Source organism: Coptis chinensis, chromosome 7, assembly GCF_015680905.1.
Source record: "Coptis chinensis isolate HL-2020 chromosome 7, ASM1568090v1, whole genome shotgun sequence".
In the NCBI taxonomy this organism is placed as follows: Eukaryota; Viridiplantae; Streptophyta; class Magnoliopsida; order Ranunculales; family Ranunculaceae; genus Coptis; species Coptis chinensis.
The window spans coordinates 30,244,471-30,271,140 of record NC_141462.1 but is presented as its reverse complement, the minus strand read 5'-3'; the positions used below and the strand labels follow the sequence as shown (position 1 = coordinate 30,271,140).

General features: G+C 37.1%; 1 protein-coding gene across 1 annotated transcript; it reads left to right on the top strand.

The window, feature by feature from the left end:
* The first annotated feature begins 23,725 nt into the window (after positions 1-23,725).
* LOC147487068 (agmatine hydroxycinnamoyltransferase 1-like) lies at positions 23,726-25,207 on the top strand. Its single transcript, XM_086572807.1, has one exon. It carries the CDS (start codon positions 23,899-23,901, stop codon positions 25,189-25,191), a length of 1,293 nt encoding a protein of 430 aa, XP_086428933.1. The 5' UTR covers positions 23,726-23,898; the 3' UTR covers positions 25,192-25,207.
* The last annotated feature ends 1,463 nt before the right edge of the window (positions 25,208-26,670 follow it).

Below are 26,670 nucleotides of genomic sequence, written 5' to 3'. Positions count from 1 at the left end.
TTCTTTTCACCTAAGGTCAAATATTAGGAACATGATACTTTCCAATCCATTTAACACAGCTTAACTGCCGAACCTTTTTTCCCATTATATTAGGCCTTGAATGCTTGATCATGGAAGTTAGTGTTATTGTTAGCTGACATTTTGAATTTTGAATGACTATATTAGTCCTATTTAACTAATTATATTTCATTGGAAAACTTTTCCAACAAGGAAATTGGGACGGCATGTTCGCTTGATTTTCTGAATGCTAACAATTGCATTTGGGAGTTTAGAAAGGTAGCACGTTAAGTCGTTAACTGTCCATTCAGCGTGAGTTCTCCTTGACATAAGGGGAAATTGACTCAGCAATCAGCATACAACTACTTTTTAGGTGGTCCTGTAAACCTTTTCTGGTGTTGAGATGTTAAGCTTTGGCATTGAGATACATAAGTTACTAGGCCACTCCACTTAATTATCACCAATTGGTTTTAAGTTGGATGTCTATATATATATATATATATTTTTGAAAAGTTTGATGGGGTTAAGACAGGCCCCCACCTGTTTATTGCACATAGAGAAACATTACATACCCTCCCTAAGAATATGGTCATTAGAAGGAAATACACATAACATAAGGCATCAAACCTAAAACACTTGGGATTTCTCCCTACACGTACAGTCCCGAAGGAACAAACACTCGTAAGAAAACCACAATCAGCATCCCCATCAACCATAGCCTGAGGGACCATCTGCCGTCAATCCACAAGCCCCAAACAAAGACAAAGGGAGCATACAAAGACTGCAATAGGCATGAAGCCCTCACACAAATGAGATTAATCATTACACATACCACAAGCAAGTATTCATAGGAATCATCTCATTTGATCTCCTACTTTTTAGCCTTCAATTGCTTTACTATCTTAGGATGATCTTTCCTAAGATGAAGTTGCGTTTTCTCATAGTCACAGAAAAAACACTCGCAAGTACAACACACGTATGTGTGTCCCAAAGTGTTGTCCCAAAACTCTTTTGTATAATCCTCAAGATACCTCTTTTTGTTTTTGGTTAGTGACTTTGCCTTCTTCATCATTGCGAGAGTAGGTTCAATTTCTCCAGCTAGAATAACACTCTTGGATTCTTTTGCTTCTTTTTGGTTTTACAGTTGACCAATCTTTTGAAGACATTTCATGTCTCGACCTGTTTTTAGGCAAGTGGTCATTAAATATTTCTTCCTCATAATCTGATAGATCATCCATATCATCTACCTCCTCATTTTCAACAACTAACCCTTCATACATATTTCTTTCTCGGCTATTGGATAGTTGGGGAAGAGAAGTAATTCTATCTTGGTGACTCTGGATAGGTGTAACAATAATGCTCTCCTCAAGATCTCTTTGGTCCCCAATAACACCACCTTGCACCTGTGCAATAACGGTTTCCTGTATGTGTACATACCACTACACCTAGTGAGATCAAATGAAAGTTACTCTCAATTGCGGCTCTCTGCAAATGGGGAGCAGAGTTCACCCTTATGTTAGATTGTGCTCCATTCAATCTAATTAGTTCATTGTCCTTTAGAGTTCAAGGTTGAGGAGCCAACCCTAACTCACTCTAAGAGATTGGGGTTTGAACATGACTATTGTGAATCACCATAGCAGTTGAAATTGTTTCTTCCTCACTCACACGATTTGTCTCGCTTTGTATCCACTTCCTGACATACATAGGGAACTAATGCATTATTCTGAACCACATTGTTTTTTTTTTGCTCATCATATCTTGTGTGTTATCCCCCAAGCTGTTGTTGTTCCTCTGATTCCCATTCTCACCATCATTAGCATCTATGTTCGAGGAACCACTAGTTTCACCCCTCTCTATATTCCGTACATTCCAGCTCCTCACAGTTCTTGCCCCACATCTATTTGTAGAGTGCCCAAACTTGTTACACTTCTCACATGATAAAGGTTTCCATGTATATTCTACTCCCACCACTACTTCTCTCCCTTTCACCTTAAGCCGAACTAATGGCTCATATTTATGGTTTGCAGAGACCTCAACACAGACCCTAGCAAAAGACAACCTCATCCTTTTAGCCATTGCATTATCCATGAACATTGGCCCTGCTATTAAGTTGGCAACATAGGATAAACCATCCAGTGTTCACATTTCTTTTGGGAGGTCATGGAGCTTCACCCATACTGGAACCGTTGTGAGCTTGCTTCTCTGACAATCAATCTCAACACTCCACGGCTTAAGAACAAATATTCTTCCTGCGATAAACACTGGCCCAGATTCCAATACCATCTGTCTATCTTCATTACTGGTAAAACTTATATAGAATAACTCTTTATCAGTGGTTATCTCAAAACTTTCTTTAAGCTTCCAAGTTTTTGTAAGGAAATCTTTAACAAACGGAAACGACAGTCTCTTATCCAGAAAATAACACACTAAGTAATCATCCCATTGTTGAATCCCTTTGATCAACCAATTCATCAGGAACCATGGCAATCCCATGAGTGAGAATCAGAGTGAAACTCTTAAAAGCTGTGAGTGTTGAAACCGCCCCAGAACCATGAAAGAGATCACTCCAAGAAGAAGGAGTAGCAGATGTAGTGTTACTAGCTAGGTTGCTATGTGAGTTTTCCATAGAACCAGTAGTAAAGAAGGAGAGCACAAAAATTGCTTGGAAAAAGAGAGACAAAATTGCTTAAACAGGAAAGAAACATAGGGAAGAAAGAGATAAGAAACTCTTACCTATCAAAACTTACCCCTCATAGTAAATTTGTGGTACAGCAGATCAGAGTACAAATTTGCCTTAAGTTATTTCTGATCGTCTTTTTGGAGTCCCTATTACTCTAAAGTTTACTCTAATTGGATGCCCATTTTTAATATTTGGTTAAAAAAAATCTAAAGACTTATAAACAATCAAAAGCATGCGTTCTTAATTATTCTTTCTTTTTATTTTTTCAGTTTTGTACCAGTAATATCTTCCCCCCAAAAAGTTATGTTAATACACGTGATAATATAGGAATTTATCATACAAAGTTACAAACACACAACGTCATAATGTATGGTCATAGCACCCACGTTCACAGGATCCTAAGCCTCTCCTGCGGGCGATAGCAGTGACCCTCAGGATCTTTTCTTGCTCCCCTTGGGTTCGTTGGCTTCGATTCTCACTCTCTTCACCTTTCTAAACTAGCAGCTACCTCTTCTCCCTCACCATCTGCCACCTTTTTCTTTTCTGGGTTTCTCTCTTGTAAGCTTTTCTCTCTTGTTAGCTTTTAGGCGATCTCATCTTCTTGGCCTTAGTCCCTCCTAGTACAGAAGGTCTTTATATGGGGGAAAATACCACAGAGATAGTGATATGTAGGAATAACATGCGGGGATCGGATGAGATAGAGGAAGACCAGCAAGGTATGAGTAGTAAAAAAAATCAGATTGAACTACTACAACAAAACATGGAAAATCTATTTTTTGAAAAAAGGGATAAAGTGATAGAACTCAGCTGTATCAACATAGCAGAGCCGGTCAATGAAAAACAAACTCTGATTGGGAAGTTGTATGGAGGCTACCCAATAAGTTTGGAAGAAGCGGGGGAGGATTTACACAGGATCTGGCAAACAAAGGGAAGGATAAATATGGATCGCATAGATAGAGAACATGTTCAAATCTGTTTTGAAGACCCTTTAGAATATACACATGTGGCTTCTAATGGACCCTGGATGATGGAAGGGCATGTATTCTCAGTAAAAGAATGGGTTAAGGGGAGGGGGCTTGATGAATATCAATTTGACTACGTTCAGTTCTGGATCCAAATATGGGACCTTCCCAAAGACAGGATAAACAAAGCTAATGTTTGGAAGATCGGAGCAGAATTGGGGAAGGTTCTGGAAGCAGATTTATCCTGCCCGCCGGAGTTCAATCAACCGGTGGCCCGAGTTAGAGTGGAATTGGACATCAAGGAACGACTACAGAAGGATCAACAGGTTATATTAGAACCAGGGGTAGTGAAACTGGTGAGACTAAAATATGAAAAACTAGAAGTGTTCTGTTACTTTTGTGGAATTATTGGACATGAGCAGTATGTGTGCCGGACTCGCAACCAGTATAGGTATGATCTGATAAAGTGTGGGGGTTCGGTGAAGGATATCAAACCTCACTTTACGAGTCAGATGAAGGCAAATAAGTTCTATAATGGAATCGCTTTCCTGGGTAAACAAGCTATCACGATCGCTGGAACACCAATGAAACTACGGTTCGAGGAAACGCTGGCGCCAAACAGGGAGAGATGGGAAGGTGGTGGTCGGAGTATCTACACACGTGGGAATAAAGATAGGTGGACCAGACCAACACCAGAAGACACATGTGGAGGAAGAGAAAGCAACAAAGCGACAGAGATGGAGCCCAGTAGGGGGCCTAGGGCAGTGGAAACAACGGCTCCCCCAACGGCTAGTTTTCAAACGGTCATCTCTGATAAGAGAGAAAGCAACAAAGCAAGGCAAGAAAGCGGGCCTCAATCTGATGGTTCGGAGATTCGATCATGGACCCGGTCCACAAAGAGAACATGAGGCCTATCTGCAAAATAGCCCGCACTGTAGTATTATGGGCCTTGAAATAGAGCTAAGGAATTCAGAAGAGACTATGGGCTCACCAGTAAGGGATCGGATGTGGATTAGTCTGACGGATGACAATGTGGCTAGCCCAACAGAACATGCTGAAAATATCAGGGAAGGACACCAGGAAAAGAGGATGGGTGACAGATGTATGGTACCTAGAACCAAGGGATCGAGTGGTTGTGAAGAGCTTCAAGACCAGTATGACTTTTCAACCACCACATCAGAGAGTTCAGGGCTCAAGGAGGGTGTCTCGAGCCTCAAAAGGTCAGAACTAGATCACAAGATAATACGCAAGGCTCTTCAATCAAATGACTCTGATCACCGAGGTCACCAACAACCTACACGTGGAAGGGGTTACAAAGTCATGGCTTCCCGAGGTAGAAAAGGGAGGCGTACTAGATCTGGATTTCCAGGAAAAGGCTTTAGTGGAGAGAGGCAAGGCACAGAAGCTGGAATAATAGGGGAAAAAAGGAAATCTAACCCCAGTAGAGAAGAAGAACGGGAGATGGCTGATCAAGACAGAGATGGCTGGGTAAGGAGAAGTGTGAGGGTTATGGAGAATAGATCAAAAATAGCAAAAAGAATGGCTGACGATTTGAGGAATAAAGGACAAGGGCACTTGTTAATTCCAGTGGGTGCAGAAATTGTTCCTATTTCTAGTGACTCAGCTAGCTCACAACCATCAGAGGAGCATCTGGAAGAGGACTCGAACACAAACCCCCCACCAATGGAGTCGGATGATGTGGATGATTCGTCAACAAACTCTATGGAGTCAGGGATATCAGAAGACATGGGACGTGGATATCAGGCACCAATGGAGATGTACTTTTCAGATGGAGATGATGAATCTGGAGATAAGATGCTACATCAAAGCCAACATGAGGTGGTGGGATATGAGGGAGATGGAGAGAGCCAACCACAACCTTTAGCTATGGATCTAACTCCTCAGAGTTCATAAGCTACGATAAAAGAAACATAGAAGGGGAAGGGGAGAGCTCTATGGTCCAGGAAAACAAGGGTATGAGCATATCAAGAACAACTCGTAGACATGAAGCGAAAAGTAATATGAGTGGCTCAAACAAAGGAGGCCCCGTCTACTCCTCCGGGGTTCATGTAGAAGTGTCCCATCACAGCTGCCTTGGTATCCATGACGATCCACGCCTGGAATTGCCGGGGGATAGGTACCACCACGGCGGTTTCAACAAATAAAGGACCTGATGGGGAGGTTTAATGTAGATATTGTCTGTTTGTCTGAAACAAAAGCTAGTCAAGAAGGTATTGGTCGGCTGAGTAAAAAACTCAAACTCAGTGGGTATTTTGTGGTTCCAGCTCTGGGGCTTAGTGGTGGCTTGGCTGTTCTATGGAAAGAAGGGGTGGATTTGGAGATTCTAGGGGCATCAAGAAATCAAGTAACAGGTAAAATTAATAATTATTTCAGTTCTGTGTCTTGGTTCTTTTCCTTTGTTTATGGTGAACCTGCAGCCCATAATAGGATAAAAGTCTGGAATGAATTGAGGGGATTAGCCCCTTTGATTCCTGGACCTTGGTGCATGTTCGGGGACTTTAATGCTATTGCCCAGTTGAATGAGAAGGTTGGGGGAAAAAGTAACATCACAAAAAGCATGACTGAGTTCAATAATATGATAAACGATCTGGGCCTGGTGGATTTGGGGTTTAAGGGTCCCAAATTTACTTGGAGCAATAATAGGAGGCCTGGAGATCATGTTTTAGAGAGGCTCGACAGAGCTCTAGCATCCCCTGACTGGATCACCATTTTCCCTCATGCTCATGTCCAGACTGTTGCCAATGCTACTTCTGACCACATTTCTCTGCTCATCAATCTTGATAGGACAGAGGAAAAGAGCCCTAGACCTTTCAAGTTTTTTGATATGTGGCTTACTAATGATGCCTGTAAACCTATTATTAATAATGCCTGGAATGCTATTAATGATGATATGCCTGATAGTGCTTTCCTTCATAAGCTCAGCAATACTAGGAAAGATCTTACTTCTTGGAATAAATTTGTGTTTGGCAATATTTTTACCAATATCAAGTTTACCCAAAAGAAGTTGGATAAGGTTCTGTCCAGACCCTTTACCATTGAGAATTATAATGAAGCCAAGGCTTTGAAAGAGACCCTGATGGACTGGTATGAAAAAGAGGAGAATTTTTGGAAACAAAAATCCTCTACTGACTGGATCAAAGATGGAGGCAGAAACACAAAGTTTTACCACATATCTACCATCTATAGAAGGAGGAAAAATAAAATTGATAAGATAAAGGATGAGGAGGGGAATTGGAAAGAAGGTAGAGCTGAAGTGGGGCATTCTCTCAATCAATATTTTTCTGAGATGTTCACTTCTGATCAACCTGAAAGGGATGATCAGATTCTGGACCTGTTCCAAAGCATTGTTAGTGATAGGGAGAATGACATTCTCACCAGTATCCCTGATAAGGAGGCTATCTGGAGGGTGGTTAATAAAATGGGGAGCCTAAAGTCCCCAGGACCTGATGGGTTCCAAGGAGTGTTCTATAAGAAGTGTTAGGACATTGTTGGGTCTGCTGTGGTGGCTTTTGTGCAGGATTTTTTTACGTTTGGGTTCCTCAACCCTAAAGTTAATGAGACTTACATTGCCTTGATCCCCAAGGTAGAGAATCCTGACCATGCTTCTAAGTTTAGGCCCATCAGTTTATGCAACTTTGGGTATAAAATTGTCTCCAAGATTCTTGCCAATAGACTGAAAGGTTTTATGAATAGAATTGTGTCCCCTTTCCAGGGGGCTTTCATTAAAGGCAGGAGTATTGGAGACAATGTAGGTCTTGCCTGTGAAGTGTTCCATAACATGAAAAATATGAAAAACAAAAATGAGGGTTGGTGTGCCCTTAAGATGGATATGGCTAAGGCCTACGACAGGGTTGAATGGAGGTTTGTGGATAATATTTTTGAAAAACTTGGCTTTAATAATAAGTGGAGAAGCATGATTCAACAATGCCTATCCACCGTGTCTTTCCAAGTTATGCTTAATGGCTCTCCGTTGGAGGAGATTATCCCTGAGAGAGGGCTGAGACAAGGGGATCCGCTATCACCGTATTTATTCATTTTGGTCTCTGAAGCCCTCTCTAGGATGATTGCAAGAGCAGAACAGAATGATGAGATGCATGGGATAAAAATCAGGAGAAATTCTCCTGCTCTTACCCATCTGCTCTATGCTGATGACTTAATCTTGTTCATAAGAGCAAATCTTGCCGAGAGTGGGCATATCAAGAAGATTCTTGATGACTACTGCAATGCCTCTGGGCAGAAAATAAATTTTGACAAATCTAGTGTGTTTTTTAGTAGAAATGTCAAATATAGACAAAAAATAAAGCTCAAAAGATTTTGGAGAATGAGGAACTTTGATCCAAAAGAAAAGTACTTAGGTGTTCCTATCATGCTATCTAGGAAAAAAGTTTGAGGACTTTGACTTTTTGGTGGATAGAATTCACAGAAAAGTCAAAGGCTGGAAGGCCAAGGTTCTATCCCAAGCTGGGAGAACCACTCTCATACAAGCTGTCATCCAAGCCACCCCCCTATATGTCATGTCTACCTATTTGCTACCTATCTCCACATGCAATAAGATAGACAAGGCATGTAGGGACTTCTGGTGGAATGGGACAGAGAAATCAAACAGTGTTCACACCATTGGGTGGAAACACATCTGCAAGACCAAGGCTGAAGGAGGCCTGGGCCTAAGAAAGGCTAGAGATATGAATGAGGCTATGCTGGCTAAGCTCCCCTGGAAGGCAGCCACTGACATCCAATCTTTGTGGACTAGAATTATGTTTAGCATATATGGGAAGAAGTGGATTGGTGATGTGGACAAACCACCTGATCAAGCCTCCTACTTCTGGAAAGGGGTCCACAAAATTTTTAATTCCATAAGTGGGGGGCTGATGTGGAGGATAGGGAAGGGTACTACTATCTCTATCCTGAAAGATCCATGGATCGATGCCTGAATAAACCTGTGACTCTGGAAGAATTAGGAGTGGTGGATAACACCCTCCATAACCTTCATGTTTCTGACCTTTTCTTGACTGATGGCGTGGATCGATCCAAATAAGATTAAACAACATTTTCATCCCTTCATCTGTCAGAGAATTTAGGAGGTTATAGTTAGACCAGCCTCTGACTCTGCAGATAAGATGATATGGGCTATGGACAAGTATGGTAGACTATCTGTTAAGTCTGCTTATAAATACCTGAATTCAAAGAAGCCTGAGCTGGGTCAAAGCTCAAGTGGGAACTTCAAAGCTGTTAAACAGATTTGGGCAGCTCCCTTGCCTTCCTACATGCAGATGTTCATTTGGAAACTGTATATGTATGCTTTGCCTACGGGTGATAGGCTGGCAGAAAAGAATTTAACAGGAGATTTCTCTTGCCCTTTCTGCTATAAAGAAGTGGAGTCTGCTGAGCATTTGTTCTTCACCGCGGATCGGGCTAGAGCCGCGGTTTAGTTCTCCAAAGGGATGAGAATTCAGAGTCACCAGCAACAACCAAGTTTGAGAGAAAGGATGGACTTGTACCTGGATTGGTGCACCAACAAGGATAGTGAGCTGTGTCTGGCAGGGGTTCATATTATGCATTTGCTACACCAGTTGTGGAGAGCGAGGAATGAAGCAAAATTTGAAAAGAGGAAAGCTAATAGGGAGCGCATCATTAGGCAGAGTAAAGGGCTGGCAGGAAAATGCTATGATGCATACAGAGAAGCTTCCTCTACCTCTTCTAGCTCTCTTAATAATGTTATTGATAGCATAGATAGCATGTTTCCTATAATCCCAAATGAAAGCATTGTGATTAGATTTGATGCTTCTTTTGCCGGGGAACACGTTAAATTTTGAGGCGGAGCTATTGCCAACAACAGTGAGGGAGACATTGTGGGAGGAGCGGCAAATCGAGAGATTCGGGCTCGGGATGTTGAAGAGGCGAATGGGGGAGCGGTTGAAGTTCTTTGTCTTGTTGGCAAAGCATACAAACCAGGAGCAGTTTCTGATTGAAGGCGACAATTCAGCTGTGATAAAAGCTCTACAGGGATCACCTTGTAAATGGTCCTTGGAAGCTTTAAAGTCGTCTATTAACTTGGTTGTTTTGGGTTTCAGTACTTGTAGTTTTAAATGGATTAGCAGAAAGCTAAATGGGGATGCAGACACACTAGCGGGTTGAGCTAACCACCAGCTAGGTAATGCTGATCTTCCGAAGTGTATGTCTGACATTTCTTTGTGTCCAGTTTATCTCTAAGATAGCTATATATAATATGGGTATCTTAGCATCGAAAAAAAAAAAAAAAAAAAACACCCACGTTCACTGCTCACATACCTCAAATATTTTAAGTCACGAAGTGGGGGCATGGAACTAACTCCCAACAAAAACCAGGATAACGGATTTCACTCTATCTTGGAGTACAAGTGATGTTAAGAGAGAAAGAGGAACTTTCGGCAGCATTTGAGTTTGGAATGTAGCAAGTGGAAGTCCCTACACTGCATGCACTATTTATCACTTTCAGTGCTTAACTTTTGAGAATGTGAATTCCATCCCCGTGAGCATCTCCAATCTTCACGGGTGTGATGTACAATTGGGCCCAATAGAATTATCACAAGACGCAATCACCACCTCCCTAAGATTGTTGGATCATTCTACTCCATAGCCAATTAGCCATGATCTGATAAATAAATCATTTTTTTATACTTACCAATAAATATATGATCTCCACAATTTAAGGGGTCGTAAACACCCATATTGTCATGGCCAACACCAATTTAGATATTGAGCTACGAGCCTACGACACAAAGGAAGAAAGGCCTATCTCAGCTGTTCCCACAATGTGGGTTACTTGGTTTAGCACAAGTGCACAACCATAGTTTGTGATTTCGAAAGGTCCGAAACAGTATTGAAGTGACAATGGGTCCCAATGACAATATAGTGTCGAAACAGATAGATTCTGAAATGTAGAGTGTGTTTGTTTAAATTTTACTAATGGAAAGGAAAGGAAATAAAAAAAATGGTCCATAATGGAAAGGAATAGAATGGAAAGAGTTTCAAATATGTGTCTGTTTGGTAAACTGTGGAAAGGAAAGTAAAACTGAGGAAAGGAAAATAAAAATGAGGAAAGGAATAATCTTGTTTGTTATGCAAAAACTGTGGAAAGGAAAAGAAAGCTGGAAACATGAATAATTCATTCATATTACTTGTCATTTTTCTCCAAGCTATTTATTATTTTTCTCCAAAACTCATTGCTCTTGGGGAAAAATAAAATAAAAAAACAAATGGCATGACCTTTTTCATTTTGCGGATATATACATGACACTTGTAAATTAAAATAAATTTAACATATAAAACCAAAAAAAAAGACAAAAACAACCCTGTTTTAGGAGTATAAACACTTGTATGACACCTGCAAACTCATATATAATATTGTCTAACAATACAAATAGAGAACTCCCTCAAACACATAAACCATTGTTGCATTCACTAAAGCAATAATAAAAAACTTTAGTAATCTTGAAAACATCCAAAACAGTTAATGGATCTGAAATACAACAAAATACTTTAACATTCCATCATAAAAAGAAAAATAACACATTAAAGCATATCCAAAGTGTATCTAAAACACCCACAAAAGACTTGAGAACCCATCCACTCAATTATTACCAAACTTCTTCAATAACCAACTAGCATGCTTGTTGGTACTCATCTTGAGAAAAAATATTTTCAGGTTTTCAGCACCATCTTGTGAGAACAACTCCATAGCTGCAATCTTTTGTTCCTCATCCAACACGTCAATTTCATCAATGGCTAAACAAATTTGGTCCCAAGTGAAAGCTAGAGCATTGTTCTTACTAGCATCAACTGCAATCCTCTCACGCTCAATTTCACTCCTCACACACAAAGAATCTTCCACATTCTGCATAACAAGACTCATGCCTTCCATAACATCATTGCCTCCACCTTCCATGCTCTTGCGCTTCTTCTGAGGCAATTTGTTTGGACGGGCAGACTAACTTGATGGTTGGAAAGTAGCAGTGTGGGAGCCTCCACCCTCGTTACTAGTTGGTGGGAAGCTATCTATATGGATACGCATGCCTTCCCTAAGCAAAGTATCTGAATACTGAACCTGTGATGACATGTCTATCTCACTTGCCATTGTAGCATCCTCATCAGCCGTAAGACCAGTTTTTTGCATGTTACCACAAGCAATATTGTCTCCGAGCACTTCAACCCACTCCTGCAACCTAGGTATTTGCTTTCCTTTATAGGTCTTCCTTTTTAGGTTTTCCTGCGACATAAAAAAATATTTGTTGGATTTCAATAAAAAAATATTGAACCAATCGGTTCAATATATATATAATCAAGAATCAAATCATAATTAACCACACTCTACTGAAACAATCCTAGATTTCTCTATATAACTTGGATTGACACAAATCTAAATGGGTCAGAAACTACACTCCAACCTCTACAACATTTGTTCACACCCGAAAAACTGATTCCAACTCAGAAATTCACTTAGCCTAACAGCAAATAAAAAGTCGTCAGGAAACATCTTGGTTGACCTATCTGCACTAAAACTGTCATAACTTTATTTGTATAACTTGGAATAGTACAAGGTAAATTGGGTATGAAACTACACTAAATTATCTACAACTACCTTTCAGGCCATGAAAGCAGGTTCCCCACAGAAAATGCACAGAACGCACCAAACACAGAACTTTGTCAGAAAAATCCTGGTTGACCTATCTGCACTAAAACTGTTGTAACTTTATTTGTATAACTTGGATTGGTACAAGGTAAATTGGGTATGAAACTACACTAAATTGTCTACAACTAACGTTCAGTCCATGAAAGTAGGTTCCTAACACAAAATGCACAGAACGCCACCAAACACAGAATTTCGTCAGAAAAATCAAGGCTGACCATTATGTACAAAAACAGTCATAACTTATTGTGCAGATATCGAAACAAGATGAATCCAACTGTATTGGAAAGTAGACTCGCAGATCTAAAAATATTATTCAAGCCCTAAGACCAAATTCTCAAACACGATTTTTCAAGAATCTTCTGAACCGACACCAGAAACTAAACCAACAAAAACTGCTTACACACTATATTATTTGTCACAAAATTAAAGGAACATAAAATCTTAGCTCGGGCACTAACAACACAAACTGGATTGCACAGGCATAAACAAGAGCTTGTGTTCCAATGCTTCCTCAACCTTTGTATCATTGCATTTGCATCTCACACACTAAAATATAAACCTATAATAACTAAATACTCACTACACTACAATAACTAACATATTATATTATCAAAGAATAACCTCTAATAACTATGTTATCAAAGAATCAAATAATTAAAATACTCACTATACTACAATAACTAACAAAATTTGTTCGTACAAATATTCTTACCTTAATTGCATCTGCCCATACTGAAGCATCACTTTCTATCATCATTGTATCCGGATTCCAACCAAAACCACTATGAGAAAAAGATCTCAAATCTTTGAATGATTTAACCGCAGCCCTCTTTGTCTTGATTCAGTTTTCAACGTGTTCAATATCGATAGCAAAACCCAACTGATCTCTCATTGCCTCAGTGACAGCGAAAAATGTGATTTCTTTTTTCCATCCACCGGTTCCCCTTAAACCCTTTGCAAGATGTTCCAAGAAAACTTCTAACATGACATCATCCATAGATTGAGTCTAAACTAGTCTCCCTTTCTGATCGCGTACTGGTACTTGTGGTGTTTGAGGTGTTGCTTGTGTTGCCATCCCTATTAAAATTATTATATGATTATAACACATCTATTTCCATAATATAAGTTATAAAAAAAATAGTACGTAGAAATTGAAAATATCCATAAAATTTAGATTTCATCGTTTTAATCAACAACATATAATCAAATAATAACATTTGCAATTCACACTTTGCATAAAATGTTAGATGCAAGTACATATTCTTAACACTCAAAAACAAATACAACACATAAATAACTAAAAAACATAAAAGTGGTCAATCACTCTCTTTGTGTTTGAAACATATGACGCTCGTTCCACATACTCTCAGTAAGGTTGGTCCTGAACAACTTCCACTCATTAGTTGGCCTCAGTGCACTATAATCCTGAGCTTGGCTACCCATATCTCTAGGTTCCTCCACATCTGGTTCATCCACCCATCCACCAACATCGCCAGGATCAACCTCTCGTATGAAATTATGTAGTATACAACAAGCTATATGATTAAATCAACTTGTGTATCCACACTGTAATAAGGAGTTACCCTTAAATAAGCGAACCACTTTTTCAAAAGTCCAAAAGTATGCTCGACTACATTACGTAGTGAAGAATGCCTAAAGTTAAATAACTCTTTCTCGTTTCGTGCCGCCATTTCTCCAATTTCAGATAAATGATACCTTGTTGCCCTGTACAGAACTAAGAAGCCTGGGGCAAGTGGGTAACCGGCATCAGCTAAGTAATATTTACCAGGTGGAACAAACAAGCTCTCCCTTGGATGGTTTAGAGCAGCTCTCAATATCCGACTATCATGAGCAGAACCCTCCCATCCGGCCAATACATATGATATTTTCATATCAAATGTACAAGCTGTTAGAACATTATGCGCTAAATTCCCCTTCCGATTGCGATACCGTGGTTGGTCTTCTATAGGTACCATTGCCGGTATGAAAGTACCATCAATTGTACCAACACAATCCTATAAAATGAGGAAAAAAAAAAAAAAAAAAGACTAACTTTATACCTTTAAGACAAATGCTAGCTAGGTTTAGGTTTAAGAGTAAGTATTTTATAACTTGGTTAACCTTAAAATATCTCATGGCCCAAGGCTTCAGATTACTTCCTGTTGCTGGGGAGTTCGTTTGACGTGCCTGTCTTATGTATTCCCTACCAAGCCTCAATACAGATCGCAAAACTTTATGAAAATGTCGGTGGATAGTTTCTTGTGACCTTATTATAGTCCAAGCAGTAGGCCCTACACGTGTATCTTGGCCTAAAATGTAAAGAAACATTGCCACTTGTTCTTTCACAGGAACCCACCTACTAGTAATCAAACCTCTTTCTTGAAGTTGCTCACATAAGTTATTAAAACATGCTCTATTCAACCGGAGCATTTTATGACAATTATTATCATTTTCTGAATACAACCTCTCTAGAGCTAGGTGTCTCTCGTAGTCATGATTTTTATGTGGCGCCCTATCAATAGGCATGTTCTCAAGCACGCGTGACATCATAAAATATACAGCAATTACACAAAAGACTGCAGCTATTTCGTAGTCATCCATATTCCTAAGACAGCTGTTATTGATCAACAGAGTTACAATTAATAGATAAACATATAATACTACCAAGGAGTTGTACCATGATTAATAGAATAAGATAAAAAAAAAATCATATGATTAAGAATGGGTATTTCAAAATTTCATTAAACAAGAACAATGAAAGAATTCTTACTAAGAGTTAAATTTTGAATATTCAAAACTCCAATGAAATCAATTCTTACTAAACTCAAATGAAATCAATTCATACTAACCAAAAGCTAAAAAGCTAGTAATTTTTTTTCTGATCGATCAAACCCACAAAAAGAAATAGCCATGCATTGTCCCACTTTGACAAAGGTAATAAAGAGATTACGATGGGAGTTCAAAACCCTTTAAATCATTTGATCAGTCGTCTTTAGCATAGGTTGTCTTTAACTAGTTAACACTTTTTACATATCCCTCTCACTCACATTGCTTGCATTGTGTGTTCGATCTCTTAAATTCTTAATAATTAAGTAGAACTAGAACCCATGAAACAACCCATGTTAACGAAATAGAAAAGCACATATAACTTTTGATTAAGATGTTCATATCTTAACTAACTAAACTGACCTCAAGTACTTGCCTTTTGATAGACATAATATTCTTAGAACAATGTTTCTGAAGTAGGTGGAGCATGCATGTGTATTGAAACATACATATATAAAAGAGCTAGAGATGCAAATCGAGAAGAAGCCCATCTTTGTTTAAATGATCATAATTTTTCCTTTTCAATATATATTTATTTATTTATTTTATTTTTGAAAACGACAACTGAAGCTTATAAGCTATTCTTCATGCACCTAATCTGGTCTTGACACAACAAAATAATAAGGCGTTGGGAATGTCTTAACTCCTAAATTATTTTATGTTGTGCTAAAATCACAGTATTCACAGGGGAGAAAGTAAGACTGTACCCAGCCCTATGAAATAAATATTCTTTCCAATTCGGATCGAAATATATATGGAGTTGTTTTTGCAATTTTACATAACTGCTTAACTACTGGATCTAACAATTGATAAAAGAAATAGCCATGTATTGTCCCACTTTGTCAAATCATACTGTTTAGTAACAACCTTTAAGCAAGAACATTCCGGTTGTAGTATGTATAAAGATCGACATATTAGCAAAAAAAAAAGACATTTCAAATATCTAAAAAAATATTTATGTTTATTCCATAAGAGAATGAGAGGGGAAGAAGATAGTACCTAAGGTAGAGTTTGAGAGCTGAAGATTGAATAGTGGAGATAGTTGTCAAAGATAAAGAAGGGGTGTGGTGGCTGTTGGAATGGTTCGATCTCTTTTTTTTTTTGGATCCTTTCCTTTCCGTGAATATTTTTGGGTTATGGCACGAACACAAAACCCTTTCCATTTCCGTGGTTTTGTTTCCATGCGGAAAACACTTTTCCTTTCCACAGGGCAACCAAACACGTGAAAAACTATGGAAAAGGTGGACCACCACCTCTTTTCCTTTCCTTTCCATAGTCTTTCCGTCAAAACAAACACACACCGGAATATGTTGGAAAACTTGGAATTCTGATTGTTTTTGAAACTGTTGGAATTTCAAGCATTCCGAAATCGTGAACTGCGAGGCTGTGAGCAGCACATCGGAAGACCCGAAGTGAAAGATACTAGTGCCTTTTAGTATGAAGGGAACCCCTCATGTTGTCCAAATGGGAGGTTTGGCACATGAACTAATTTAGATTTTCAAACTAGAGAGCTTTGTATTGTTGCAAGTCTCCTGGGTGTCATCTTTTTTACTTTCCATTACAACTCTCCTCCTTGTCGTTTCTAGTGTAAACACTTGCTCATTTGGAAAAAAAAAAATGGTGTAGCATATAACCTATGGGATTGATCAGGTGTTTCCATTGATTATCACTTACACCCAATGTTTCCATTGATCAGGTGTACGTGCCTTAATAGTTATCCAGCCCATGATCCTCCACCCAACCTATATATATACCCAATTCAAATTGCTTTCGCACTTGGTCTCATAGAAGAATTAGCTAGAAGCAGTTTGAGATATTTTCAGTACGCATTGTGATGGTGTAGTGCGATTCATGATGGAGCAACTAGTATGGTACAGATGACCACCACATTTTTTTTTTCATGGACGAGCAATGGTTCCACTTCCACCCACAAAATTTTACCATCCTTAAGTATATATATATATGGGCAGGCTACGTTGACATTTTATTTTCACACCTTATTTTGACATCTACAACTTACACAATGAACTAATGAGTGATTTTTGGTAGAGAAGATCTTCCTACCATGGATGGAATCTCCACCAAAATTTGTCTAAATTGGATATGTCTAGCTTTATTAAAAATAGTGCTAAAATTGTAGACCGTTACGTTATATACAGTATATATATATATATATATATATATATATACAACCCGGCTATCTGAAGGACGTCCTTAAACGGACTTGACAAAAAAAAATGAAGCTCACGTGCGAAAGAAACTTAGAAACCCACGCAATAAAAATAGGGAAATAAAAGGAAATAACTAACCTCTTATTTTCCTAGTCCTTAATATTCTCTATTATGTCTTTCTCTATCTGGTTCTCTTTCCTCTCGTCTTTCCTCTCCATATTAACAACTCTATATTCAAAATAAAAAGAAAAGAAACAAAACTTAAATTGCGCTCGATACCATTTAGAGATACAAAAGGTGGTAGTGTCATATGAATATATTGCACTTGCACAATGCCTCAATACTGTGTTGAACTAAAAAATGATCAACTAAATAAATTTTAAAGCATTAGTATGTGAATCTTTTTATTATTATGTCAGCTCCAACATCAGTTAGTATTGATTTTAGATTAGTGAAAAGCAACAAGATCTGATGGTATTTTATGGAGCAAAGTATAAGTTTTGGTAAACTCTAATTGAGTTATTGAATCTGCTTTAGTAGCCAGTGCATTCTTTTATTCAGTCGCTGCCACTGTTCTTCTCTTCAAATTTTCAAATTCAATCATCGTGGTTGTTTGCCGCGTTGTAACTCCGCTGTATACTCTTGTTTTCTCCAGCCACCACCACCAGCGTTTTCTTCTTTATTTTGTTGCTATTGTGTGCGACCATTTCGTTACTAAATAGTTGTAGTTGTAGAGGAATCTCTTTTTCTTTTTTGATATTGCAATTGGTTCGCTGCCTACTTGAAGTTTTCTGCTTGGTTCACTACGTGGAGTTTTGTGCTTGGTAAATAATTGAGTGAGGCTTCATTGAATAAGTTATTAAAGGTCTTGATTGATTCTTTGCACTTAGCTCTTTTGCTTGAGCGTTGGCGCTAATTCTTCAAGCCAACTATATTATTTTCAATCTCAATAATTCCAAGTTCAGGCAAACCAAACCCAACGAAACTAACAAATCGAAGTCATCCGATAAATCATGAGCAACAAATTGCCATTAGTGAACTAGCTCAACTACTTTGAGGTACTTGAACCAATCGAATTTTCTTTGCAGAAACGATGCCCCAAACGCCTCTAAGAGACCACCACCATCTATAAATCCTCAAAACATGCTCAATTCTTTCGAATTTTCACAGTCTAATATCCACCTATCAACATCAAACACCATTATTTCGTATTCCATGTCAATTTTGTTTGGTAAAAATAAACAATCACGAGAGAGACACGTTATAAAGGGCAAAGCTTTCTTTCTGGTTTTGTTAATATGGAGCAAGACAGGAGAGACGAGAGAAAACGGAAAGAAAGAACCAGAAGAGAGAGAGAGTGTGGTGAGAGAAAAGATAGAATATTGGGGGTTTATTTCCATTTTTTTCACTAGATTCTTTCTTTTTTAGTGCGAGGTGCGTGGGTTTTTTCAGTTTCTTTCCTCACGTGAGATTTCTTTTTGAGTGTGAGTCCGTTCAAAATCCGTAGTTCAGAGTCCGCTTAAAAGCCAACCTATATATATATATACAGCCCGGCTCCTAAAAGGACTTTAAATAAGTACCAAATCTAAAACACCCACAATTTCACCTACAAAATGATTTAAACTCTAATCTTTTGTGCATATGATCTACTAACCATAAAGAACATCTCTACAAAAATTCAACTCGTTTGATATCCTCTAACTTAGATAAAACTGTTTTCCACTTTTGAATATATATATAAAGGTCCAGAAATGTCTAGTTTTTGCATTCATCTTTTGCCAGTGTTAAAAATTGTCAAACGAGTTGAATTTTTGTAGAGATGTTTTTTATAGCAGATCATATGCACAAAAGATTAGGGTTTAAATCATTTTGTAGGTGAAGTTGTAGGTGTTTTAGATTTGGTACTTATTTAAGGTCCTTTTAGGAGCCGGGCTGTATATATATATATATATATCGGGCCAGCTACGTCGGCATACTATTCTAACATACTATCTTGACATACCCAGCCGACCCTCAGATCAAACAAAATCTAATGGCCATATCTACTTCTAGAAAACCAAACAAATAAAAGAAAATGGACCACAAATAACGGGGGCGAAAATGTCATTTTCTTTTAGAGAAAAAGAAAAACTCTTTCTTCTTCTTCATTCACGTTGCTTTTTCACAAAAACCACTGGGTCTTCTTTTTCAGTTGGATTGACCCACACCTAAGGATCAAAATATAGATACGTGCAAATTAAATTGATTCCTTTAATGTTTAGGTTTCAAAACAATGTTGATCTCTTTGCTATGAAATTCTGATTTCACACTCAATCATGTCCCTAGGAAGTCTCCTTTGTTATCGTCGTCACTGTAGTTTCCGTTTAAATTGTAGAGCAAAATGAGTAATGCGAACAATATCTGGGAGTTCGTTTAGATAGAAGTATCCACATTTTTACCAAGCATTAAAATGTGTAGTGAACAGTTGATGATGATGATATCTTGACCTTTTTTAATCCTCTATAAGTGCAACTAATAGAAAAATCTTCTGTATACCGATAGCTGTGATAACTGAGGACTAATGTTACTGGAGCACCTGGAAAGGCTGCAATCTCTATTTTTAATTTAGATACAACTCTTCCTTCCTTGAGCGATCAACTGCAATAAATTTTGTTCAATTACAACTCCTTTCTTGACAGAAAGATCTTTCCAATAAGGAGATTACAGAACTACAACAACAAGACATTTGAACATGTCTAACCTTGTCAAAAATCGTGTTTAAGTTTGATATTTATCTAACGGTCCACAATTTTAGCACTATTTTTAATAAAGCTAGACATATCCAATTGAGACAAGTTTTTTGGTGGAGATTCTATCCATATTAGGAATCTTCATTGTGTAAGTTGTGAATGTCGAAATAAAGTGTCAAATAAGATATCAACGTAGTCTGCATATATATATATATATATATATATATATATATATATATATATATATATATATATATATATATATATATATATATATATATATATATAGTCCTGCTTAAAACTCAAAAGTCAAACCTGTTTTGAGTTTTGACAACATAATTCTACACAAAAACACCATGACTCCTGACTCACCCAAACAATGAAGAGTTGCATACTACACTAAGTAAATTAACTTTATGTAAGTTACTTCACAAACTTGAATCCATATCTCAATTTTCTTGTTTTGAAGCTTCTGATTCAAAAACAAATACTCCAAATTATTGCAAGCAACTGGAGTTGAAGAAATGGAGAAATGATCTTATGTTTACATTAGTTTGTATTAAATCAAATCTTGGAAGCTAGACTCAGAGCTTACCAAAAATACTCACCCAAGCCGCAACCCTTAAAATCAGACCCCAAGAACATGATCAATTCAATTTGTTTCAAAACTACCAAACTCAGACTCCATAGCGATAGAAGTTCAATTTCATGAATTTTGTGAACCGATTTGAGGAAAACAGGCAAAAGAGAGGAAGAGAAAGTGGTATGTAGGAGGGAGTGTTCTCACGAAAAAAAAAGTATTGGGGAGAGGAAAATAAGGAGAGAGGTTTGGGGTTTTCAGTTTTTAGGGCCCGATTTTTAAAACCTTCGTGATTATATTTCGCGTGATATTTCAAAATTTAGTTAAAGTCCGTTTAAGTACACCCGCAAGAGCCCTATATATATATATATATATATATATATATATATATATATATATATATATATATATATATATATATATATATATATATATCAATTCAATTTGTTTCAAAACTACCAAACTCATACTCCATAGCGATAGAAGTTCAATCTCATGAATTTTGTGAACCGATTTGAGGAAAACATGCAAAAGAGAGGAAAAGAAAGTGGTATGTAGGAGGGAGTGTTCTCACGAAAAAAAAGTATTGGGGAGAGGAAAATAAGGAGAGAGGTTTGGGGTTTTTAGTTTTTAGGGCCCGATTTTTAAAACCTTCGTGATTATATTTCGCGTGATATTTCAAAATTTAGTTAAAATCCGTTTAAGTACATCCACTTAAGAGCGGGGCTGTATATATATATATGAACATGTGTTGGAAGAATCCTAACTCATTACACAGTTGCATAGACAATACGTCCATATTTACATCCATATTGAAACACAAAAACATTCCTAAATTGGGTGGCCTATAATTCTATATACATACTAGAAAAAACTTGGTTTCTAAGCGCTTAGGAAAAAATCTCTTTTTAGGAGAAAAAAATTCGCTCCTAGGCGCTTAGGAGCAAAAAGTCTTCTAAACACCCATCCACCACACATCCAATATCTTTTTAGGCTATTGATTAATTCTAGTTAATTAAAATCTAACCAAATATTTATTTTCTCCTCTCTCCAAATCATTCAATTTTTTTCTACACAAATCTTTCATTTTTTTTCCCACAAAAAAATTATTATTGACTTCAATTAAAATTAATAATTTGCGACACAAAATTATAAATTTATTTGCAATTTTTAATTTTTAATTAAATTAGTAATTTATTTTCTTTTTTAATGGAAACACACAAAAAAAAAAGGAAAGATATGTGGGGAAAATAACCTTATATAATAAAATGAAAAGTACACTAACATTTATTAAAAAAAACTCTTAAATTTAATCATAATTCTTAAAAAAAAAAAAAAAAAAAAAAAAAAAAAATAAATGTAGAGGAGTGTGCATGGGTACCCAATTACCCGAACTCGAACTGGAACCGGAACCATTTATAGCGGGTCTAGGTCCTAAAATGGTAGACCCATTTAAAGTGGGTCTTCAAGAACCGACCAGATAAATAACCGAAATCGTTAGAACCGAATAGTAAAAAACTGATAGGTACCCGAATCGAACCGGAACCGATTAGTTTGATTTTGATATATAGAAAATAGTATTATATTATGCTAAATAAAGACAAACCCAAACATTATTATTATATATATTATATAGTCTATATTTGTTAGGTGTAAAATTATACTAAATATATATAACATTTAGCATAATAGTGAATGTGTGTTATTAAATGCATATTTTATAATATTACATTAAATATGTGTATTATAAATATTAATAATAATGTTTACGTGTCTACGTCTACACGTATAGTCGTATACTATGAATTAACTAATGCACTGTCTATATTAACTAATGCATGAACGTGTACGTGCTTGATATATTACATGTATATATATTAGATAACGAATACGTGCAATGCTAACTAACAATTGTGGTACATGTGGTATTTATTTTATATATGACGCATTATGTATAGTATAATATACATATGTTCGATTTAAAATATACACATGCGTATAATGTATGATAATGTATGACAATGTATTTAAAATTTTTAGATAACTTTTAAATATTATTATTGAATTTAGGACTATTACTTCTTATAAGAGGACAAAAATATCAATGACAAGTGTTATAGGCGTCGTAAACCAACTTTTATATTGGTTATATAACTAAAAAAAATAATTTTAGCAATAAAAATGTATAACCCGATAAGAAACCGGAACCGGAACCAAAACCAAAACCGACTTAATTAATGGGTATGGGTCCGGGTTTTCAAAATATAAAAAAAACCCGAAAAAACCGAACCCGATAAGAACTGCTAAAAATAGACCCAAAACCGAAATCGATCAGAACCGACCCATGAACAACCCTAAATGTAGTTACAAATTGTAACTTTATTACAATCCAAAATATTGAAGATAATAGCCAATATAAAATAAAATTGAGAATTCGCGATGTAACCCCTTGAAAAATTTGCAACGCTAATTTTTAATTGAAATTAATCATTTCTTTTTTTTTTTTCTTTTTGTGGAGAAAAAAATGGAAAGGAAATAAAATAAATATTTGGTTAGAATTTAATTAACTGGAGTCAATTAATAGTTAAAAAAATATTAGATACGTAGTGATTGATGGTAAAGAGAATTTTTGCTCCTAAGCGTCTAGGAGCGAATATTTTCTCATTTTTGTGCGGGTAGCCTTGTAGACTTCGTTTTCTTCTCTTTCTCTTTTAAAGAAAATTTACCGAATAAGCACACCTTTTATGTGTCAATGTAGCAATTGTTTTAGCTCCTGAAAGTAAGTTGTTACATTGTACTGAGCATTTATCGTTCAGTTTTGCTCATGAAATTAAGTGTACTCTTACAGTCTTGTGGATTCTTTAGATAATTAAGGATCAAATTCGGGGAGATAAATTGACCCTTGTATTGACTTATCCTTTTTCGTTCGTTAAATCATCCATTAGTGAAGAAAGTGATCGTTTCATCATTGATTTGACCAGTTCTTCCGCTTCTTCCTATCAAAACTCGTTTATCAGAGCAACCTGGTCTTTCTTACGTGGCCGGCCTGCTAAAATTGAAGCGGGCCAAGGAATCGAGCGATTCGAACAAAACTGCAGACATGCATGTCATATTGCATTGCCACTATTTTAGTATTTTCGTAATAAGGCATTTCTTTACTTTATTTATCTTTCCCAGAATTTTTGGCTATTTTTGTGTCTTGTGTTCTAACTATTTAAATTCCTAGACGAGCTTGTATTCTTGCATCTACTCCACATCTAAGTCATGAAGGTGAAACAAGAGTGTTCAAAGCTTGTGAAGCCCATATATGTAGGTGACACTCCAAAGAAGACCCAAAAGATACCCCTTAATGTCTTTGATTCGGTAACAGAAGAGGCTCACATCCCTTTACTCTACGCTTACAAACCACCGACCCCATCTAATGCAGCTCTAGAGCTAGGCCTTAGAAAGGTGTTGTCGGAGTACCGAGAGTTAGCCGGTAGACTTGATAATGATGATAAAGGTCGGAGAGTCATTCTGCTAAATGATGAAGGTGCAAGGCTAGTCGAAGCATCGGTTTCTTGCACCCTAGATCAGGCCATGCTTTTGAAGCCATCACCTGCATTACTAGGCTTTCATCCCTGCGTTGACGGTGTAAAAGAATTGACTCTAATTCAAGTCACAAGGTTCACTTGTGGGTCATTAGTTGTTGGGGTCTCAACAAACCACGTTGTGGCAGATGGGAATCATGCGAGCCAATTCTTTGTGGCATGGGGGCGAGCCTGTCGAGGCCTTGAGGTGAACAAGCGACCTCAATGTGGTCGAAACATATTTGTTCCTCGTAATCCGCCTCTGTTTGAGTTTGAGCATAGAGGGGTAGAATTCAAAACAGGAAAGAAAGATTGCATGGTTGCGATGCCTGGAGACCTGGTTATGAAAAAATTTCATTTTGCAATAGAGTTCTTATCCATAATTAAGTCCAAAGCGTCTTTAAGTTCCGATACTAACAATCATTATAGTACATTTGAGAGTTTGATGGCTTATATATGGAGAAAAGTTGTGAGAGCATGCGAGTCTGATTGCTACGAGTATGCACGCCTAAGAATTGCTTTAAATGGCCGTACAAGGTTGCAACCAAGAGTACCCAATGAGTACTTCGGAAATTTGGTGTTATGGACATACCCAACAGCTGGAGTAACGGAACTCTTGACTAAGCCTTTGAGTTATAGTGCAAAGCTCATACATGAAGCAGTTAAGAAGGTAAATAACAGTTATTTCAAGTCATTTATAGACTTTGCAAGCTATAAGGTTGATGAAGAATGTTTAGTACCTAAGCTGAGTTTTAGTGGTAACACTACATGCCTCAACCTGAACATTGATAGTTGGCTTGGGCTTCCTTTTTGTGATCTAGACTTTGGTGGTGGAAAGCCTCATATTTTTACGCCTTCTTATCAGCTTTGGCGTGGGCAGATATATGTTGTTCCTTCTATTGGTGGTGATGGAAGTATAGATGTGTTTCTTGCTTTGAATCAGAAACAGATGGATTCCTTCAAGCAGATTTGCTACTTATTAGACTAGAAATTTGGAGTGAAAATGTTTGTGAGACTTGTTGCTTTTGTCTACTGTTTAACAACAAAATATATTGCTTAACAGTATATTGACATTCATTGTCTCGGACTTGTTTGATGCTATAAATTTCCATTTCTTCCGTGTTTCTAGGGCTGTATAATGGTAGATTTTGCTGAAGTTTCTTATTGCAAAGAACAACAAAAAAATTTTACTTGTTATTTTCGAAAATCAGAATTTGATGAACTGGTAGGAATTGAAACTCATCCTCAAATCGATCATGATGCCCGAAACTGCAAAGTGCAAACCCATAAAGTCGGATTGAGTTCAAAATTTATAGAAGGGCCCAATGTAGCTAACCTGATAGACTAAGGTGGCAAGGCCTAGAATTCTGTTGTGAGTTTGTAACCCCTCCTAAAGAAACCAGACCTCAGAAGTCACAAGGCCCAAAGCATTGAAATGAAGCCAACCATCCTAGGTAGATTCTTCAACAACATTTTTGTTCTAGGTAAGTAGGTGTTCATAGCAAGAGTATTTGTCACCACTATTAAATCCACACTGATTGATAAACCACCTATCTTCTCTTCCCCTCCATGAAGTTTGGAGAATCTAGGACACCTATGTTCAATATATTAATTCAAATCACCATGTCCTCATTCGTGATTACACTATAAATTATAAAACAGAAAAAGATGTCGTCATGCTCAAGTAATACGGTGGAAGTTTTTTGTTTTTTTCCAACTCTCCCTTTGTTTTGTTTAAATTGTATAATATAATGAATGATAACTAGACAACTAGTATTCTAAGTACACGGTTCCATTATAATCATTTGTTGCCCAAGACCAACTCCCACTTTCATGTTCTTAAGTCACCACGTTTTATAACCATCCTAACAAATGTCAATGGGAGTATGGGACACTATAAAAAGAATCCCAACACTTTACAAAAAGGACTCGAGTACTTTCCGACTAAATCCATCACCCAAGCAATCTTTCTCTCTTGAATTTTGATTACAAATAAAAACCTAGAAATTGAAATGCTCAGGTGGGTTGCCGGATTGCACATTAAATAAGTGTTATAAAGATCGATTTTTGTTGCAAAGCCTTACAATGTAATAAAAAATTATTAGGTGAATAAATTCAAGAGGCATTGATCAGTTTTGAGATCCTCAGCACATATATTATATCAACAAAATGGATTATTTTGATTCTGTAAATGTCTAAATTTATCTTAAAGAACTATTAGGACATTACACCAAATTAAGACTTAGCTCTTAAGTTAGGATGAGGAAAGGGAATGGTTTTGGTTGTTGTTAATGGCTGCTCTTCATGAGGATAAAAATGCCTACGTATCCAATCTTTGTATTGGAAGTGATAGTGAAGTTTGAGTTAATAATTCAGATTGGGATCAATAATCACACTGGAATCAAGCCACACGTAGTTCTTGGGGGTGGCTTTTATAGGCATTGAAAGTGTATATCGGATGCGACAC